Genomic DNA, 21,818 nt, shown 5'->3' on the forward strand with positions numbered 1-21,818 from the left:
GCAACACCCCCAGCCCTATTTTTTATTATTTATTTTGAAACAAGATCTCACTAAATTGCAAAGGGCCTCACTAAGTAGCTGAGGCTGTCTGCGAACCGTGATCCTCCTGTCTTAGCCTCCCAAATGCTGGGATGACAAGCGTGGCCACCTGGCTCCCAGGCCTCCATTCTGCCCCAGCCTCCCTGCCTCCTCCCTACACTCTGCTGACCTCCGTGGTGAGGGACTGAGCGTTGGTGCTGCAGGAAGGCGACAGCCTGGTGGGGGAGGGGTGATGAAGCCTTGACCTCAGGGGCAGCCACAGGCCTGGGCTCTTGGGGAACAACTAGGGCCCCAGAAGCCACGCTCTCCGTCCCCGCGGAGGCCTGCAGGCCGCCTGCAACCTGGCCACCTGGCCACTGCGAGGCCGGGTACCATGCCCCCCCTGGGTCTGGTTTTCCTGTTCTGCTGCCCAGCTGCCATCAGGGCCAGGGGGGCGGGTGCAGATGGCAGAGAGCTGGCACCTGCCTGGCACATATGAGACTGGGAGCTCCTGCTGCCGTCACGCTGGTGAGCGGCAGTGATGGAATAGAATGCCCAGGGCCCGGCAGCCTCCGGGTGGGAGGTGCAGCTGGCAGGGCTGTGGGGGTCGCGGATGCCAAGGGGGGGGGGACGCTTCCTGCTGCTGTCTGCAAGAGGCCGGGCGGGAGGGAGGGAGCCGCTACTCAGAGCTGCTCAGCCTGCAAATCCAGGCCTGGTTTCCTATTGGCTCAATGAGACCACGTGGTCAGCGGCGGAGCAGCTGAGATCAGAGGCAGCTTCATCTGACTGGGAGCCCAGGCTCAAAGGCTTTCACGTAGAGAAAGTCAGAACCAAGGAGGCCCCAGAGCGGCTGAGTACCCGCTGGGTGCCACGCTCTTCTGGGGAGAGCCAGGGCCCTTCTCCTGCAAACTCTGACCCCGTCCTGCTTTTAGAGTCATTAAAGTACTACCTTTTCTTGTGTGTGTGGTACTGGGGATGGAGCCCAAGGAGACAGGGGCATTCTACCTCCAAGCTATACTCCCAACCTTATTTTTTATTCTTTATTTTGAAATAGGATCTCACTGAGTTGCAAATGGCCTCACTAAGTAGTTGAGGCTGGCCTCAAACCGTGATCCTCCTGTCTTGGCTTCCCAAATGCTGGGATTATAAACATCACCACCATGCCTGGCTTGAAGTACTATTTCCTTCCTTCCTTCCTTCCTTCTTTCCTTTCCTTTCCTTTTCCCTCCTTCCTTCCTTCCTTCCTTCTTTCTTCCTTTCTTCCTTTCTTTCTTTCTTTCTTTCTTTCTTTCTTTCTTTCTTTCTTTCTTTTGCAGGTCTGGGGATGGAATCCAGGGGCATTCAACCTCCAAGCTACACCCCCTGCCCTAATTTTTATTCTATATTTTGAAACCGGGTCTCACTGAGTTGCAGAGGGCCTAAGTAGCTGGGGCTGTCCGCGAACCGCGATCCTCCTGTCTCACCCTCCCGAATGCTGGGATGACAAGCGTGCCCACCACGCCCGGCTTTGAAGTACTATTTTCTGACTCAAGTAGGTGACATCCCTGGAGGAAGGCCCTGTGGCTGAGAGAATTCAAGGCCTCCCGAAAGGTGCAGCCACAGAGCCCCGAGGGAGAGGGCTGGTGCTGCCGCCCAGGATTGGGGCGCAGTGTCCCAAGCAGCCACCAAAAGCAAGGTTTAGTTTGAATCTTGTGCTCAAACATTATTATTTCTTCTTCTTCTTCTTCTTCTTCTTCTTCTTCTTCTTCTTCTTCTTCTTCTTCTTCTTCTTCTTCTTCTTCTTCTCTCCTCCTCCTCCTCCTCCTCCTTTTTCTTCTTCTTCTTCTTCTTTTTGTGGTACTGGGGTTCCTGGAAGCCCTTCTACCTCCAGGCTATACTCCCAGACCTATTTTTACATTTTTATTTGGAAACAGGGTCTCCTAAGCCCACGTGGCTGGCTCTGAACCTGCGCCATCCTCCCATTTCCGCCTCCCAGCGCGGGATGACAAGCGTGCCCGCCGCCCGCCGGCTCAAACCCTTCTGTAAGTTTTGCATTCAGCCTCAACATTTATAAAGTGTTTATTTTACTCCAAGAATCAAGTTAGGAGCTGGGCTGGGGTGCTACACATCTGTGACCCCAGCATTTGGGAGGCTGAGGCAGGAGGTCGCAGGTCTAATGCCAGCTCAGCAACTGAGGCCCCAGCAACTTAGTAAGACCCTGTTTCAAGATTTAAAAAGTAGCCAGGTACAGTGGCGCACATCTGTAATCTCAGACAAGTACAGTGGCGCACATCTGTAATCTCAGACAGGTCAGAGGAGCTCGGGTTCAAGGAGCGTCTCAGCAAGTTGACTCTCATCAACCTAGTGAGACTCTGTTTCAAAATAAAAATAAAAGCCGGGCGTGGTGGCGCACGCTTGTAATCCCCGCGCTTGGGAGGCTGAGACAGGAGGATTGCACAGGTTCGAAGCCAGCCTCAGCTACTTAGTGAGGCTCTCAGCAACCTAGTGAGACCCTGTTTCCAAATAAAATATAAAATAGGTCTGGGAGTATAGCCCGGAGGTAGAAAACCTCTGGGTTCCACCCCCAGTACCACCAAAAAATAAATAAATAAATAAATAAAAATAAAATAGGGTTGGAGGTAGAATGCCCCTGGATTGAATCCCCAACACAAAATAAAATGGGGCTTGGTGCGTAGTGCAGAGGTACAATGTTTCTGGGTTCAATCCCCAGAACCAAAATAAATATAGAAAGATATAAAATATATTGATTTCATTTTTCTGTAAGTTACATAGCTTTCCCCAAAACATCCCCAGGTAAAACTGCAGGAAAATGTACTTTGCCTCGTGGCTTCCAAGAATAACAAGAAGTTGCTAGCCCGCACTAATCTCACCCCGTGCCTCGAGGACACTGCGACGAGGTCTCTGATTGTCCCCGTTACCCAGACTGCAGGTGGCTGGGAACAACATGAAATGGGGTGGTGACACCCTCCTGGTGGGGTCGCCAGGGGACAGTGGCCTCGGGAGGCGGCAGGAGCCAGGGCCAGGTCCTCGTCTCTGTGTCCGCCTGAATGTCCAACCCCATCCTCCTCCACTCTGGGCTCAGGAGGCAGAACCGCAGACACGATCGCAGCTAAGCTGCGACGACTGTACACAGCAGGTGCTCAACATGTGCACATTTGGGGACTGAGTTTGCTTTAGGGGGTGACTTGGAAAGTAGATAGGTTCCTCTCATTTTCTTCTTCCTTTCTTCCTTCCTTTCTTTCTTTCTTTCTTTTCTTTTTTTTTTTTTTTGTGGTACTGGGGGTGGAACCCAGGGGCTTTCTACCTCCGGGCTACACTCCCAGACCTATTTTATATTTTATTTGGAAACACGTCTCACTAAGTTGCTGAGAGCCTCACTAAGCTGCTGAGGCTGGCTTCGAACCCGTGCGATCCTCCTGTCTCCGCCTCCCAAGCGCGGGGATGACAAGCGTGCGCACCACGCCCGGCTCTCCTCTCATTTTCTAAAAACGCATAGTCATTCCTTTTAATGCGTGGACTTCAGAATCTCCCAAGAGAATCCTGAGCTGGTCGTGAAGCTGGGGGGAGGGTGCCCCATCTTCTGCCTCCTTAGGGCCATCTCCTTAGGGAGATGCCCTAGAGACGCCTGGGGACCATCTCCAACACCTCACAGCCCAGCCGGGTGCTCGGGGATCGGCTCCAGCCCGATTCCACAAGGATTTCCCCAATACTGCCCACATCAGACACGGCAGCATTCTTTGGCCCGTGTGGCCTGGGGCAATGGGACCTCCCTGAGCCTCCGTTTCCTTTTCTACAGAATGGGGGTGCTGACACCTTCCGGGTGGGGTAGTTAGGAGACACCGGAAGTTTTCAGCCCTTCATCCAGCCAACAAATAATTCTGAGTGCTGTTCACTGGTCAGCCCTGTGGACAGTGGCGGTCTGGCAGCGTAGCAGGGACCCAGATGCGTCCTTGTGCTCGCCGCTGTAACAGGGAAGACAGACATCGGGTGGACGACCACAGAGTGTCCGATCGCCCTCATAGGAAGGGCAAGCTCAGCCAGGACCCACCCTGGCCTGGGGTCTGCGGCCTCCTGGGAAGGGCCAGAGAGGCTGCCCCAGAAAAAAAGGAGAGAGAGGGTCCCTGGCTCGAGCCACACGCAGTGTGAGTTTCAGGCCCCATCTCCCCAGAACAAAGCGCTCCCGGAGGCGGCGGGTCCCAAAGGTTAATGATTGCTGCTATTATTTTGTTTGTTTTGTTTTGTTTTTGTGGTACTAGGGATTTAACCCAGGGACATTCTACCTCTGAGCTACATCCCCAGCCCAATTTTGTATTATTTATTTATTTAATTTTATTATTTATTTATTTGCAGTACTGGGGATGGAACCCAGGGTATTGTACCTCCGAGCTACACCCCAGCCTTATTATTATTATTTTATTTTTTTGAAACAGGGTCTCACTGAGTTGTGAAGGGCCTCACTAAGTAGCTGAGGCTGTCTGCGAACTGTGATCCTCCTGTTTCAGCCTCCCCAATGCTGGGGTTACAAGTCTGCGCTACCACACCCGGCTCCCCCAGCCCTACTTTTTCTTCTTTATTTTGAAACAGACTCACTGAGTTGCAGAGGGCCTCAGTAGGTAAGGCTGGCCTCCACCCGCCATCCGTGGTCCTCTGGTCACTCCCTCAGAGTACTGGGATCACAAGCATGTGCCACCACGCCCGGCTGCTGCTTTTATTAATAAAGGTGTCACCATAGCCAGAGGGGGAGGCTTATAACCAGGGCCAGCACCACGGGCACCCAGGATGGGTGTTCGATGGGAAGCAGGTCGTGCCTGGCTGCCTCCCTCTGGCCCGCCCAGCCCTCACCTTCCGGCTTGTGTCCTCGGCTTCCCCCACCCGGGAGGCAGTGGCGGTGGGAGGTGCCGGGCTGGTCTCCATCACAGCTGGGCCAGAAGCCCGATCAATCAGGGTTCCCAGTGTCACGACTAGCAGAGCATGGAGACTTCCCGGCAGGAGCAGGGAGAGATAACCCCAGACAACAGATTAGAGGGTGAGGGAGCCAGAGCCCCAGGGAAGCAGGCACGGTGCCCAGCCAGGACCAAAGGGACCCCCCCCGCCCCCTGCCAGGGCTTCTCCTGCCCCTCCTGCGCAGGGCGCTATGAACCTGCACAGCCGAGGTCCTGTCCCTGAGCCGCACCACAGAAACAGCTCCGCAGGGACCCCGGAAGGTTTTGGGGCCTGGATTCCAGGGCATCCGGCCAGGAGGGTGGGAGCCCAGGTGCCTAGACCAGCAGTGCAGCTCCAGCTCTCTAAGAGCGGACGGTGGAGGCGCAGCCCCAACCTGCCCGCCACGGGGGAGGCACAGATGTGACTCATCGCCCACTCGCTATGGTACTCAGCGTAGGAGGGCCCGAGCTGGCTCAACAGGAGGGTGGGCTGCCCCAGGGTCGCAGGCACCGAGAGGCCCGGGCTTGTGCCCATCAGCCTGGCTGGAGCTGCCAGAGCTGGACTGTGACCTTGACAGGGACGCCTGCAGGCCCCGGCTCCTGGAGTCTGTCCTGTGGCCTCCTGGCACCACCTGGTCCCCAAGCCGCCCTCCAGGTGCCCCCCTTGCTGACCGCTGCACCCCTGTCAGGCAGGCGTCTCCCGAGACAGTGACCACAGCCTCCGCCACGTGGGCCAGGGGCTGCCACTCAGAGAGGCCACGGTCTTGCGGGGCCCGGGGAGGCAGGATGAACGTGATTCTAACCCGAGCAGCTCACCTCCTCTACCATCAGCACTCCTTCCTGACCACAGCCCCGCATTCACAGTGTGAACGCCTGGAGACCCAGAAATCCAGGGTCCAACCTGCTAGTGTCTCCAGCGGTTCAGGGCCGCTATACCCAACGTCCAAGTTCTCAAGAGTGACCACACTGATGCCTCCAGCTCTAGAGAGTTCCCTGTGCCTGAGACACGCAGCTTCCCACGCAGACCCTCCCACCCCGGCTTCCAGCCTTCTTATCGCTTGCTCCTCCCTCGGGGCTGTCAAGGTTAGTAAACAAGACACTCAAATTATAGCTGGGCACGCTGGCACACGCCTGTGATCCCTGTGCTTGGGAGGCTCAGATAGGAAGATCCCAGGTGTGAGACTTTAGTCTCAGCAACTCAGTAAGGCCCTCAGCAGCGTAGTGAGACCCTGTTTCAAAATAAGAAATGAAAATATGCTGCTAGGGGTATAGAATACCCCTGGGTTCAATCCCTGATACCACCTTAAAAAAAAATTCAAACTGCAGAAAAACAAGCAATGTGTGCTTAGTAATTCTAGCCTCTGAGGTCACGGCTTCCCAGAAGCCCTCCAGATACAGCCCAGCCCAGGTGGGTCACCCATTACATCCCGCAGTGCCTCGTCTTGTGGGTGGACCCAGGGGCATTCTACCTCTCAGCTACACCCCAGCCCTATTTTAACTTTTATATTTATTTATTTATTTATTTATTTGGTGGTACTGGGGTTCCTGGAAGCCCTTCTACCTCCGGGCTACACTCCCAGACCTATTTTATTTTTGGAAACAGGGTCTCTTAAGCCAGCGCGGCTGGCTTCAAACCTGCGCGATCCTCCTGTCTCCGCCTCCCAAGCGCGGGGATTACAAGCGTGTGCCACCACGCCAGGCTATTTTTTATTTTAAAATAGAGTCTTGTTAAGTCGCTGAGAGCCTCTCTACATGCCAAGGCTGTCCTTGAACCTGTGATCTTCCCGTCTCAGCCTCCCGAGTACTGGGATTACACTGCCCGGATGTTTCCACTGCCGCCCGCTGCTTCCCATCACAGTGTGAACGCCTGGAGGCCCAGAAATCCAGGGTCCAACCTGCTAGTGTCTCCAGCGGTTCAGGGCCGAGCCCAAGGCAGCCGTCCCAGAACTGCTTTCTGAATCAGACAGTGAGGGGTGGCAAGGCAGCCCAGGGACCCCCTCAGCCAGAACTGCCTCCCCACCCCTGCAGCCCTCCTCTCAGATGCACGCAAACCGCCTCTCATGGCCCCTCCGGCTCCGTGGCGGGTGCGGAGGAGACGGGGATGCAGGCCAGGGCACCTGAAGCAAGTTCCTACTTTTATTTTGACGGCTGCTGATAGTTTTAATTAAGATCATGTTCCGCTCAGGCCCAGCAAGGGCTTGTCACAAGCAGTCTGGAGACAATAGTCTCCCCACGTGGCCGTGTGGGCTGCAGAGCCCAGAGGGAGCGGGACCGTGTTCACCCATCTACGGGGCAGGAGCCGGTGCGGGCCCGGCCTTTGAGCGCTCTGGAGCTCCTCTCGGTCCAGCACACACACCATATATTTTTGAACAGAAGGAAAGCATTCACGTTTCCCCCACAGTGCCAAAAATAGCCCGATCTCCTGCCTTTGAGCAGGATTCTTTGGCTTCTAGAGGTAGGTGCAAGCCGAGTGGGAAGGGGGCCTTGCTGGCTGGCTGGACGCCTGGGCCCCGTCTCCCCAGCCCCAGCAGGTGGAAGGGGTCTGAGCTCCCCACTAGATCCTGCTGAAGCCCAGGATCCCCCAGACACAGAAACACCCAGCCCCCGCCCAGATGGCAGCAGGGGCTGGGCAGGTCAGAAAGCGAGGGCTGGGGAGGGAAACTCAGCCGGTCAGCAGCCTGACCAGCTACGCATGTGTCCTTCAGACATGCCAGGGCTCTAGCTTAGGAGCCAGGACCACAGCAGTGGACTCTCAAGAACTGAAGCTCGTCTTTACCACGCCACGGCCGAGGGGAGAGGGAGTCTCGGCTGGCCCGGTGCGCAGGCTGAGACAGGAGGATCCCAGCTTGTCAGCCAGCCTCAGAGAGGCCCTCAGCAACTCAGCAAGACTCTCTGTGTTTCAAAATAAAAAATAAAGCCAGGCACGGTGGTGCACGCTTGTAATCCCAGCATTTGGGAAGCTCAGATAAGGAGGATCTGCGTTCGCGGCCAGCCTCGGCTCCTACTTAATGGGACCCTATGCGACTCAGTGAGACCCTGTTTCAAAATAAAGAATAAAAAATAGGACTGGGGGTGTAGCTTGGAGGTAGAATGCCCCTGGGTTCCATCCCCAGTACCACCAATAAAATTTAAAAATCTTAAAAATTGAAAATTAAAAATAAAAATGGGGTGGGGGTATAGCTCGGAGGTAGAATGCCCCTGGGTTTATTTATTTTTATTTTTTTATTTTTTGGTGGTACTGGGGGTGGAACCCAGGGGCTTTCTACCTCTGGGCTATACTCCCAGACCTATTTTCTATTTTATTTGGAAACAGGGTCTCACTAAGTTGCTGAGAGCCTCACTAAGTAGCTGAGGCTGGCTTCGAACCTGTGCGATCCTCCTGTCTCCGCCTCCCAAGCGCAGGGATTACAAGTGTGCGCCACCACGCCCAGCTTTGCCCCTGGGTTTAACGTCCAGTTTTAAAAAAATTAAATTTAATTTAAAAATAAATAAGCCAGGTGTGGTGATGTAGATTGGTAAACCCAGTCCTTGGGAGGCTGAGACAGGAGAACTGCAGGTTCACAGCCAGTCTCAGCTACTTAAGTGAGGTCCTGTTTTAAAATAAGGAACAAAAAATAGGGTTGGGTATAATCCCAGTATTTGGGAGGCTGAGACAGGAGGATCGCAGGTTTGCAACCAGCCTCAGCTACTTAGTGAGGCTCTCCGCAACTTAGTGAGACACTTTCAAAATAAAGAATAAAAAATAGGGCTGGTAGTATATAACTCAGAGGTAGAATGCCCCTGGGTTCCATCCCCAGTGCTGCAAAAATTAAAAAAAAAAATAAGGTGTGAGGGTGTAGGTTTGAGGCAGAATGCACCTGAGTTCAATCCCCAGTACTACAAAAAATAAAAATAGATAGGTGACAAGAAGCTAGGGATGTAGTTCATGGGTAAAATGCCCTGGATTCTATCTCAAGTAGCAAAAAATAATAATAATAAAATAAATAAACGAACACGCACGTTGCTGCCACTCAGCCGGGGAAAGACTCCAGGCCACCTCCCGCCGAGGTCCCTGAGCTCACAAGTAGAAGAGCTGGATTTGAACCCAGGCCCGGAGGCCCCAGGCGCTTCTGACACTGACAGCCAGACAGACCATCTCAGTGCAACAACGCCCCTCTTCCAGTTCCACAGAAGAGAAATCGGAGACTGGGATGCAGAGAGGAAGGAGCGAGGTTCCAGGCTTCTGCGCTGGAAGCCAGACCTTTTTCTGGTTCACACAGCAGGTTCTAGTTTAAAAAAGAAAAAAAAGGGCCACTTTCTGTCCCCAATAGGCCAGAGCTGTGGGGAGCCGGTGGCCGTGGCCCGCAGTCTGGAGAGAGAGGAGCCTGCACCCGCAGCAACCCTGCTAAAAACCCCAGCTGAAATTTAAAAGCCAAGAGCTATTTCTGCTTGGGTTAAACATTCCTCAAAGCCACATTCCTGCCGCCCTCCCCCTCCTCCGGGGCTGGACCGCCCGCCAGCTTCCCAGAGCCACCTGGGAGCCCAGCGTGCCGAGCCAGGGCAGCCTTGCGCCCTCACGGAGCCCGCCTGGGCGCTCCTGGGAGTGGCAGCCAGCGCCCCGGGCCTGGCTTGGGGCACCCAGAGCTGGAAATGTGACACCCCACCTTACAGAAAGGGGGGCCCAGACTTCAGGAGCATCCTAAGGTGTCAAGCACGGCTGGACCAGGGCCCTGACTCCAGGCTCCTGGCCGTGGCCCCGGGGAAAGCTGGTCAGTGCGGGAAGTGTAGCCCCATAGCGGAGGAGGCGAAGCCCGGGGGCAGAGACTGGGACGGCACTTGGGAAAGCTCCAGGCATCCTATGGAGGAGGAGATGGCCCCTGGGGTGGCTCTGGGCTCTCACACAGCCACCAAGGGCCACAGGATGTGACCGACCTCAAAGACAAGTCACTCTGGGCCCTCTGTCGTGGTGCCCAGGAAGACTAGGCCTCCTCCTTGTCCAACTGACACTTCTTTTTTTTTTTTTTTTTAATTTTATGGCGGTACTAGGGATGGAACCCAGAGGCATTCTACCTCCGAGCTACACCCCAGCCCTATTTTTTTCTCTCTTTCTTTCTTTCTTTCTTTCTTTCTTTCTTTCTTTCTTTCTTTCTTTCTTTCTTTCTTTTTGCAGTACTGATGGAACCCAAAGGCATTTTACCTTTGAGCTACACCCCCTGCCCTATTTTTTAAATTCTTTTTTATTTTTTGAAACAGAGTCTCACTGAGTTGCAAAGGGCCTCACTAAGTAGCTGAGGCTGTCCACAAACCATGATCCTCCTGTCTCAGCCTCCCAAATGCTGGGATTACAAGCACACGCCACCATGCCAGGCTAACTTATTCTTTATTTTGAAACAGGGTCTCACTAAGTAGGTAAGGCTGTCCGCAAACCGTAATCCTCCTGTCTCAGCCTCCTGAATGCTGGGATTACAAGCGTGCCCACCACGCCTCGGCTTTCAAACAGATACTTCTGAGGTGCACCAGGCAGGGCAGGGGCACTCGTACCCCCCCACCTGGGGCACAGACCCCTCCCAGCCCGAGCCTACAGGCGCCCCAAAGCAGGGGCAGAGTGACACTGTGCCATTGTGCCCACTGCTGCCGAGGGTGCTGAGTGCAGGGTCCTCACCTGAGCCCCCGCGGGGATGGGCGGGGCCTGAGAAGGCCTCTGATGACAGGGACAAGAGCCAGCACCCCAAGTGCCTCTGGGAAAGGCTCCTGGGACGCCTCCAATACCCGCCCTGCGGCCACCTCCCCATGGTGCCCCAGCTCCACCTCGTGCCAGGAGGCAAAGGTTTCCACAGCTCCCCATGGAAGACAGAACATGAGTGCCCGCATCACAGCTACTAGGATCCTACCCATGTCCAACCTCAGTGCAGCCATCCCGGGCCTGCATCTGGCACTCCGGCAGCTGCTTGCATGCCTCTACTGGCGGCACACTCACTACCCCACTCAGGCAGCTCTAGGGTCCGGAGGCTCCCAGAGGTCATGGCGGGTGGGCTCAGCAGGAAGGGCATGGCTCTGGCCACTCAAAGACCAGAGCCCGAGCTCCACATTGACTCCTGGTCAGCCGGGAGGCCTGGCCGTGCCCCCATGCTGGTCCCTGAGCCTGGTCGGCCGGGAGGCCTGGCCGTGCCCCCATGCTGGTCCCTGAGCCTGGTCGGCCGGGAGGCCTGGCCGTGCCCCCATGCTGGTCCCTGAGCCTGGTCGGCCGGGAGGCCTGGCCGTGTCCCCATGCTGGTCCCTGAGCCTGGTCGGCCGGGAGGCCTGGCCGTGTCCCTGCTGGGGCCTCCTCTGCAGCATCTATAGAATGGGCCTAGCCAGGCGCGGTGGGCGCGCTCATCATCCCAGCATTCAGGAGGCGGAGACAGGAGGATCGCGGTTCGCGGACAGACTCAGCTACTTAGTGAGGCCCTCTGCAACTCAGCGAGACCTGTTTCCAAATATAGAATAAAAAATAGGCCAGGGGGTGTAGCTCAGAGGTAGGATGCCCCTGGGTTCCCTCCCCAGTACTGTAATAAATAAATAAATGAATAAATGAATAAATAAATAAAATGGGCCTGAGACCCTGTTCCCAGCCACAGGGAGACCGCACAGGCACGGCACCTGTACTCAGCACTCCTGGCACCAAGTACTGACTTAGCAGACTGAGGTCTCTGTCACTCATTCCTTACACTAGTGGCCTTCCACATCCCTGGGCTCCTGGGGACCACTGCGGCCAGGGGGTAGGAGCTGAGAGGTGGCAGCCAGCCCCAGAACTGGTGCCGAGCCCCAGTGCCACCCGGTTCCCCTCCCAGCACCCACACCCCCAGGGCATCCACACTACAACCCGCACAGAGCTGCTCACACACCGCCGTGCGTGCATGCCCAGACGTACCGCCTCTTCTGCTGCTGACACATGCCATGACCCCGTCCCTCCCCTTGGAGCGTGCACACGTGGCCCACCCTGCCCGAGACACCCACATGCCTCCACAGAGGTGTCTGGCAAGGGCCCCTTGCCCAGGCCAGGGCCGGACAGACCAGGGCTCAAACCCCGCGGGGCCACTCCCCTGGCCCCTCGGAGCCTCCCGGGGTTCATCCGTAACCCAGGGACCACAGGGGGTTCCTGGGCAAGGTCGGTGACATGAGTTCCTAAACCCAAGCATGGACGGGCCTGGGTCACAGAGCATGGTGATATGGGACCCTTCGTCACCGCTCAGAAGCAGCACGAGGCCCCACCCAGCTCCACGCCGATTCTTTCTTTCTTTGTGTGTATGTGGTACAAGGCACTCTACTCCTGAGCTACACCCCTAGCCCCTTTTAGTTTTTATTTTTATTTTAAAACAAAGTCTGCTAAGTTGTTGAGGCTGCCCTCCAACCTGTGATCCTCCTTTCTCAGCCTCCCAAGTACTGGGATGACAGGTATGTGCCACTGCACTTGGCCCTCGGGTTTATTATTAGTAATAATATTATTTATTATTATTATTGTGTGTATGTGATACCAGGGGTGGAACCCAGGGGCTTTCTACCTCCAGGCTACACTTTCAGACCTATTTTACTTATTTATTATTATTATTTTTTCTTGCGGGTCTGGGGATGGAACCCAGGGGCATTTGGCCTCCGAGCTACACCCCCTGCCCAATTTTTAAGTCTTTATTTTGAAACAGGGTCTCACTGAGTTGCGGAGCGCCTCACTAAGTAGCTGAGGCTGTCTGCGAACCGCGATCCTCTGGTCTCCGCCTCCCGAATGCTGGGATTACAAGCGTGCCCACCACGCCCCGCCTCTCAGACCTATTTTATATTGTATTTGGAAACAGGGTCTCACTAAGCTCCTGAGAGCCTACTAAGTAGCCGAGGCTGATTTCAAACCTACACAGCCCTCCTGTCTCCGCCTCCCATGCGCGGGGATTCCGAGCGTGCGCCGCCATGCCAGGCTTCGGGTCTGTTATTTCTAACCTCACATCGACCTTGCGTTACAAGGCTGTTATTATCCCCAACTCAGAGATGAGCAAACCGAGATGTTATGAACTCTGTCTGAGGCTGGGAGGGCCCAGGTCATCCGACACGGGGCCCAAGCACACTCGGGCTGGGCCCTGGTGTACCTTCCCCATGGAGGCTCGCCCTCTGCCAATCTGAACACTGTACAAGAAGAGAGAGAGAGACACAAGTCCCAGAGGGGGCAGAGACTCCAGAGTCAGTCGCTGTCCAGGCTCTGATGGACCTGGGGTTGAAGCCCAGGCAGGCTGTTCTCCCCCTCTGAGCCCAGATGCACAGGATCCCAAGCCCAGTGTTTTGGGGTTCCACTCCTCAAGTCTGATGCAGCAGGACCAAGCCACTGACCCCGCAGGTCCAAGTGCAGAAACACTCCATGTCTGTCTACACTCACCCCCAAACGAGCTGAAGGCCTGGGCGCCCCGGGACTGCCCAGCAGGGTGGCCACGTGATCCTGTCTGATGATGCAGCCAGCCAGCATCCGGCTTCCTGGGAGAACATGCAGTGAGCACTTACTGTGTGCCCGGCCTGCAGCTGCCTGCGCAAGGACTCCCGTCCATCCCCATCTCGCCTCGGAGACAAGAGCGCCCCTCCAGGATGACGGAGCTGACAAATGGCAGAGTCCGCCTTGGAGCCCCTAATTCTCTGGGATCCCTTCCTCTGCCAAGATCTGACCCCCATTTTAAGCAACTGGAAACTGAAGGTTACTTTACAACCCTGACAAATAGACCTCACATGGGATGTGCAAATTGTTTCAACTTTTGGTAACAGTAACAAGGATGCTCCTTTTCATTGATACTGAGTTTTCCCTTAACTGAGTGCCAGAGATATGCAGGGCAGGATGAGCCTATCAGAAAGGTTCAATGGGAGCCGGGCGTGGCGGCGCACGCTTGTCATCCCAGCATTCGGGAGGCTGAGACAGGAGGATCCGGATCGCGGCTAGCCTCAGCTACTTAGTGAGGCCCTCTGCAACTCAGTGAGACCCTGTTTCAAAATACAGAATAAAAAATAGGGCTGGGGTGTCTCTGGGTGGTAGAATGCCCCAGGGCTCCATCTCCAGTACTGGAAAAAAAAAAATCAATTAAAAAAAAAAAAAAAGAGGCCCCCACCTGGACTCAACAGGCCCCCGCCAGTGCCGGGCACCCTGGACAGCGCCAGGGCTCGTCGATTCCGGCAATGGCTTCTGTGTGATCTTGGGAGAGACGCTCTATCTCCGTGGTGCTCAATCTGTCCCTCTGCAAAACGAGGGCACTGGACTCCAATGACCTCGAGAGGCTCCGCCAGCCCAAGGATTCTAGGATTTGATTGAACAGCAATCCAAGAAATGGACTTAAAACTGAACTTCCTCTTTTTTTCCCTCTAAAATTGGCAATGATTAAAAAAAAACAATAATACCCGGTGCTGGCAAGAATGCAGGAAAGTGGCCACTCTCTCATCTATTTTTGCTGAAAATGTAAATTGGAACCCCCTCTCTGGAGAGCAAGTTAGTAATTTTTAATCAAAAGCTTTTAAAAATGTCCCCAGCTTTAATTCCATAATCTTTTTTTTTTGTGTGTGTGTGTGTGTGTGCTAGAAATGGAACCCAGGGGCATTCTAACTCCGAGCTACACCCCCAGCCCTATTTTTTATCCTGTATTTTGAAACCAGGTCTCACTGAGTTGCAGAGGGCCTCACTAAGTAGCTGAGGCTGTCTGCGAACCGTGATTCTCCGGCCTCCCAAAAGCTGGGATTACACGTGTGCGTCACCACGCCTGGATGTATAGTCTCCAGTTTTTGTTATTTATCTTTTTTTTTTGTACTTCTGGACTGAACCCAGGGACATTCTACTCTGAGTTCTACCTCCAGCTCTATTTTCTTCCTTTGACACAGTCTCACTAGGTTGATGAGTCTCTCTACTTGATGAGGCTGTTGTTTTTCTAATTATACCTGGAATCTGCCCTTCCTGGCCTCTGTTCCACCATCATTACCGTCTCCAATTCCATTCCCACCACCACCACCCTTTCTTTGGATGGTAGCCGCGAATAACCTCCCCAAAGCCAAAGCTAACACGGCGCATTTCTTCCCTTTCGGGGTTCCTCACCCATCTTGGAAAATGTCCAAATCCCTTCCAGGGCCTCCTGAGGGTGATGTGGGCCTGGCCCACTCTTCGACAGGGTCCCCCACGGTCCACGCCTGGCCCCGAAAAGGCTGGTCCAGGAATTGAGAAGCTCCAACCATCCACCATCCCAAGGTGGCCGCAGCCAGGCACGGGCTCGCACCTCACACAGCAGGGGCCCTCTGGGGTCGGTGGGATAGGGGGAGCCCCGGTGGTAGAGCGGGCAGGCTGTGGGAAGAGGCTGGGCGCTGTGGCGCTGCCAGCCCCGGCCCCGGCCAGCTCTGCCCTGCACGGGAGGCCAGGCTTTGAATCCCTTGAGCCCCTCTTGCAGGAGAAGGCGTGCACCCCTGGAGCCACCTACTGCCAAGAGAGGCTGGGAGGGTCCCCTGAGAGCCAGGCACCTTGCAAACCCCTCTTGCTCCCCAGCTCCAAGGCCTCCCTTCAAGCCCATTTTGCAGACAAAAAGGAGAGATTTTCTTGCCCAAGGAAAGGGCCAGAAGCCCAGAACATCTGGCTGCTGAGCCCTCAGGGATCTGCTGCCCAGACGCTCCATCCCCTTCCGGCTCCCCTGGACCTCAGCGCATCCTCCTGGGCGGCAGGGAGCTGTGTGGGTAGGTGTCGCAACCAAGCACACTGGCGGTTAGAGAAGGAGGACCACCTGCCGAGGCCCTGGAGCCTGCCGGGACCTGGCCCTGCTCTCCGGGACACAGCCCTTTCCTGACAGCATGGGGGCTTCTTGCCCTGTGTATGGAGTTGGACCCACGTTTCTCTTGTTGATGCCTGGCTGGGTCTCCACTGGAGGCAGGAGGGCCTCCTCGGTTAGCCCCGGCACACGGGATGCAGGGGACCATGGAAGATACCTCCTTGCACTGGTCCCTCCCTCTCCTCGGGGGCTCACCCGCGCCTGGCCACCTTCAGGGAGCCAGCTCCCCAGCTCCCCATCTGTCCCAAGATGGTACCAGATACGGCCTCCTCCAAGCGCACCTCGCCCACTGTGGTGGACACGTTTGGGTGGAGGAAGTAATAGAGAATATATATATATATATATATATATATATATATATATATATATATATTTTTTTTTTTTTTTTTTTTGAGAGGGTCAGGGATTGAATCCAAGGACATTCTACATCCGAGCTACACCACCAGCCCTATTTTACTCTTCTTTTCTTTTCTTTTGCAGTACTGGGGATGGAACCCAGGGGCATTCTACCTCTGAGCTACACCCCCAGACCTATTTTTTCTTCTTTATTTTGAAACAGAGTCTGACTGAGTTGCAAAGGGCCTCATTAAGTAGTAGCTGAGGCTGTCCATGAACCGCAATCCTCTTGTCTCAGCCTCCCAAATGCTGGGATTACAAGCCTGTGCCACCACGCCCAGTTTACTCTTTATTTTGAAACAGGGTCTCACTAAGTTGCCAAGAGCCTCAAAAGTTGCTGAAGCTGGCCCAGAACCTGCGATCCTCCTGTCTCAGCCTCCCAGGTACTGAGATGATGGGCTGGGCATGCACGGCCGCGCCAGGCAAAGGGCCCTGCTAAGTTACTGCAGGTCGGCGCTCACCTCCTGTCTCAGCCTCCCAAGCGCCAGGATTATAGGTGTGCATCACCACACCAAGTCTTTTTGTTTTTTACTTGAAACGGGGTCTCATGAAGTAGCTGAGGCTGCCCTCTAACCTGTGATCCTCCTGTCTCAGCCTCCCCAGTGCTGGCATTACAGGCACACACCACATGTCCAGCTGGTTAAAGAATATTCTTTATCATATAGGAGAGACGTGACGTACAGGAGTCCCAGAACAGCCCCAAACCAGAGAGCAAACATCCTGGCTGGTAACACCCAGTCTCTCTCAACCTCATATCCTGCAAGGGCTGGGGCTGCTTTTTGGTACTGAGGATTGAACCCAAGGGCATTCTACCAGTAAGTGACATAGCCCTATTTTATTTTTCATTTTGAAACAAGGTCTCGCTAAGTTGCTAAGGCTGGCCTAGAACCTGCAATCCTCCTGTGTCAGCCTCCCAAATACTTGGATTACAGGTGTGCGCCACCACTCCTGGCTCTATTCTCGCTGGGGTCCCAGGGGCGTTGTTGCTGGCCACCAAGGCTGCAGGCCGCCTCTTCCCCTCCGTAAGCCCGCTCTGCATGGGGCACCACCCTGTGCATCCGGAAAGAGGCAGAAGAGACTCAAGGTTGGCTAGCAAGGTCAAGGCTGAGCCAGGAGGCGGAGGCGAGGGTCCCTCCACCACCGTGGGGTGAGGCTAAGACCTCAGATGCGCTCAGAAAGGGACAAAGGCCGGAGCCTCCCATGCTCCCGGGCACAGGCTACCTGGCTGGCTTCCACCTGATGGCCAGAACTCCATCTCTTCCAGCCACATCTCCACCCGTGCCCAGCACAGTTACCGCGAGGTCAGCAGCAGGCCCGGGCAGCCTTGGCATGGACCAGTGAGGCCGCCGTGGAAAAGCAAGCCCCTGCTAGGACTCTGGCAAGGGCCTGCACCCCACCCCCAGTGCCTCTACACCCGGCGCAACACCACAGACGTGGAAGCCAATATGTGTGTGTGTGTGTGTGTGTGTGTGTATTTCTTTTTTTTTTTTTTTTTTTTTTGCAGTACTAGGGATTGAACCCAGGGGCATTCTACCTTCGAGCGACACCCCAGCCCTATTTTTTATTCTTTGCTTTGAAACAGGGTCTCACTAAATTGTGGAGGGCTTCACTAAGTAGCTGAGGCTGGCTGTGAACCTGCGATCCTCCTGTCTCAGCCTCCCAAATATTGGGATTATAAGTGTGTGCCACCACGCCTGGCTCCACAATTTTTTTTTTTTTTCGGTACTGGGGTTGGAGCCCAGGGTCATTCTACCTCTGAGCTATACCCCCAGCTCTATGTTTTTTTCTTAGTTTGAAACAGGGTCTCACTGAATTGGAAAGGACCTCACCAAGTAGCTGAGGCTGGCCACAAACCGTCATCCTCCTGTCTCAGCCTCCCGAATGCTGGGATGACAAGTGCGCAACACTACACCCGGGTTCCCACAAAATACTTTTAAGGTCAGTTCACAGGGAAGCCAAAGGGCACCTTGTATATATGTATATATGTATATTGTATATATTGTATATATGTAATCTGGGATTACAAGCATGAGCCACCACACAAGAGGGCTGGCCCATCGCACAGCCGGGGCACACACGGAGCAAACAGAGTGGGCCAGACCTCAAAGAGCGGCCACAGTGCCTGGGCTCCCAGTCCCAGCTGGGCAGGTAGCAGCCCAGGGCCCCTCCACCTCTCGCTGCCCTGCTACTTCCAGATGGACAAAACGATGCCAGGAAAGCTGGGGAGTGGGTCACCACACACAGATGATTTAAATAATCTTTTCTGCAAAGAAAGAGGAAAAAAAAATCTGCTCTGGGATGTTAAGCCTTAAAGACAGAGGGGCTGGGCAGGCTGAATCCAGATGTGTCTAAAGAGGACCACACAGCTGGATCCTTCAGACCGCCCCCTGCCTCCTGACGCGCACACAGACCACAGGCAAAGTGCCGCCTGGGATGGCACCCAGCGCAGGCTCAGGTGCAGACATCTGGAGCTCCCCGGCCCCGCCTGTCACGTAGCCTGGTGGCCTCGAGCTCCCAGAAGATGTCAGAACTGGGGCTCCCCACAACTGAGACCTGTGCTTGTCAAGAATGCAGACTCCGGGGTCCCTGGCACAGACCTAAGAATGTGGGAGCTCGGGAGGGCAGCCCAGCACACTGAGATTTAACAAGCTTGCCGGGAGACGGTGACATTCGAGAGATTTTCCTGGGTGGCTCTCCCCGTGACCCCAAATGCAGACTCTCCCAGAACAGAGAGCAGAGGCCCACTCCTGGTCAGAAGGCAGCCCAGTGGGGGATTGCTCTCTGTGTCCTCCTGGGAGACTCTTCATTCAACAGCGCACAGGGTGCCAGCTGTCAACCTCACAGACAGCCTGCACTGAGGGAGCTGGTGCCAACAAGAGAGACAGACAGGAGGCCATGAGCCCCCCACCTCTGCCCTGCCCCAAATAAGGGATTCTACATAGGAAAAGTACTCGGGCTGACTCTCCCGGACCCAAACCATTCCAAGTCTCCAAAGGCCTTTAAAAATAGCCCAGCAGCAGCACCAGCGGGCCAGCTCCTAACAAAGCTCTGTGGGCTCAACTTCTCCCAAAGATGACAGGGTAGGCCCAGAGATGGGGCCAGGGGATGGACAAGGGGACCCCGCCTCCAGCCCAGGCCTCTTCCCACCCAGGATTCACCATCCCAAGCTTCACGCAGAACCAGAAAGAGCTCTTGGCTCCCGGCCTTTCTCTGGAAAGCTCTGGAATAGACCTACTAAGGGCAAGTCTCCCCTGAGCCTCTTGCCTTGTCTGTGAGTGGAGAGGGCGGCAGTACCTGCTACACACTCAGAGACCTGGTGTTGGAGAATCCCATGCAGAGAGCTGGGGTGCGTGCCACGCTCAGTAAAGCAGGACCCCTGGCTTCCCAGGCTCACAGCGCCCCCCCATCCTCACGGAGACAGCCTGCTGACACCCATGCTACCATTCCTGGAGAGGTCCATGATGCCCTCTGCCTTCCCCGGGGACAGGGAGCCCAAGAGACCCGGCCTGCAGCTGGCCTGCTGACAGCTGTGGGGCACATCTGGACTGAGCTTAAAGGAGGGCCCAGAAAATCCCACAAAACAACAGCCACGCTGGAAAGGGCCACCCATGCATGGTGGGGAGAGAGAGAGGGAGAGAGATAAGCAGTTCCCCTGGGCCCGGAGCTCCACCCTCCACGGAGCAGCTACTGGATATGACCTTCTCGCTGCAACATCCACACGGAAGAAGGGCCAAGGCGGGCGCGTCAGGAAAGCCCCCTTTGTTCAGTGCACACGGCGAGTCCAGGGGGCTGTGGCCAGACCCACAAACGTGCCCAGGAGACACACGGGCACGGGGAGGGCGGAGCGGAGCCTGTGCGATGCACCACGGCAGCTCGGGCCTCCCTCTGCACATGGGGTGGCCGCCAACCTGCCAGCCTCTGGGGGTGGTGCAGAGGGCGCAACCTACACGGCTGCCCAGGTCCAGCGCCCAAGCCCCAGCCCAGCCCTGGCCGCCCAGCCCCTTCCAAGTCAGAGGGCCGGTGGTCAGGCCCGGGGCCATTAACCCGTGGCTCGCCAGCCAGCTCACCTCCGGAGAGGCTGCAGGGACGGGGGAGCGGGAAAGGAGAAGCTGGAGGCGGAGGGGAGTGGGGGTACCGGAGAGTTGTGAAGTTGGGCGACAGAGGGGGCACCGCGCAGGCCTTCCTCACGCATGCGCCAGGTTAAATGACCAAACCCCCCGATCGGCTGGGTGCTCCGGGTGACACGGAGACACGGCGAGCTGGGGAGCGGAGGACTGGAGACCGCAGATGCGGCGGGACCCCTCCCCCTCCGCCCGGGTGCCTGGAGCGCCAGCGCCGCCACCCCCCATACACGCGCGCCGGCCGGGGAGGGGGCGACGGGCCGACCCCAGGCCGCGGCCTCGTGATGCGTGAATCGCCCGCTGCCACCGCAGGCGCCGGGACCCCCGCCCGCGCCCCCGGCCCGGAGGGAGGAGGGAGGAGGGAGGAGGGCGGGGGCGCGGGCCGGGGCTGTCAGCCGCCGGCGAGAACAATGGTGTGGCACTCACAGTAGGTCTTCCTGGTCAGCTCCTCCACCACTTCGGGCTTCAGCTTGCTGTTGGACTTCCCCATCCTCGGCCGCCCCCGCCCCGGGCCGGGCGGGCCGCCTTTGTCCTGGCGGGCACTGGCAGCCCGGGCTGCCCGCGCTCGGCCGAGCCGGTTACTGGGCTCCGCGGCACATGCTCGCTGCGGCGCCGCCGCCCTCGCTCCCGCCTCCCGCCCGCACCGGGGGTGGGCCGAGCCGCCACTCAGCCGGCGCCACCCGCCCGCCCGCCCCTGGCCACGGGGTGGGCCCGGAAGGTGACCCCCGGCCCGGGCGAGGGGCCGCGCCACCCACCGACGGGGCAGGGGCCGGCGCCCAGCAGAGCCCCCGCGGGCCCAGGCCCCAGAGACGGGCAGCGCCCCTGGCCCCGAGGAGGCCCCCGCCCAGCCCGCGAAGGGCGAGCCTCGGCAGAGGGGCTGTGTCGGGGTGCTGGTCAGTGGCGCCTGCTCCAGCCTCTAAGAGGACAGGGAGGAGTCCCGGGGCAGATCCAGCCCCGAGATGCCGAGACATCTTGAGACTGCCTTCCTTTCCGGCCTCGGTTAGCACCGCCACACACCTGGCCTGTTGTGTCTGCAGTTTGCCTGTGCCCCTGGAGCACCAGCCTGGGCCCAGGATCTGCAGCCTCTCCAGGCCAGGGGGCGGCCAGGGCAGCATCTTGTCTCTCTGCTGGTCCACCTGCGTCAGGCCCCTAATGGCCCTTCTACCTGCAGAGGCACCCCATCCTCTCCCTGCGCCTGGCTCAGGTCCAGAAGCCTTTGCAGGAGGGTGCCCTCGCTGGCAGATGGGCCCATTCTGGGTATGAAGTGGGAAGACAGATCCCAAAAGCCAGGGCCGGGCACGCGGCTCTAGACGAGAGAGCGGGATGTCCCACGCGGGAGAACCAACCAATTCAGAATGGACACCAAGCATGGGCGTGGTGATGCAGTCCAGTAATCCCAGTACTTGGGAAGCTGAGACCGGAGGATCACAGGTTCAAGGACAGCCTCGGCAAGTAGTGAGACTCAGCAACCTGGCGGGTCCCTGTTTCAAAACAAAAAAATTTAAGTGAGCTGGGAGGGAGCGATGTAACTTTGAGGTAGAACGGCTCTGGGTTCAATTTCCAGTAACACACACGGACAT

General features: G+C 56.5%; 1 protein-coding gene across 1 annotated transcript in view; it reads right to left on the bottom strand.

The window, feature by feature from the left end:
• The window catches only part of NCS1 (neuronal calcium sensor 1), a gene marked incomplete at both ends in the record, with an annotated part of 42,504 nt that extends 21,776 nt beyond the window's left edge, over positions 1-20,728 (bottom strand). The window contains one exon of the mRNA XM_080708681.1: positions 20,665-20,728. Within this exon, the coding sequence (XP_080564807.1) occupies positions 20,665-20,728 (64 nt within the window). The remainder of the gene's footprint in view (positions 1-20,664) is intronic.
• Between the last annotated feature and the right edge of the window lie 1,090 nt (positions 20,729-21,818).

The sequence above is a fragment of the Muscardinus avellanarius genome, assembly GCF_963383645.1.
Source record: "Muscardinus avellanarius genome assembly, chromosome: 13".
Taxonomy (NCBI): Eukaryota; Metazoa; Chordata; class Mammalia; order Rodentia; family Gliridae; genus Muscardinus; species Muscardinus avellanarius.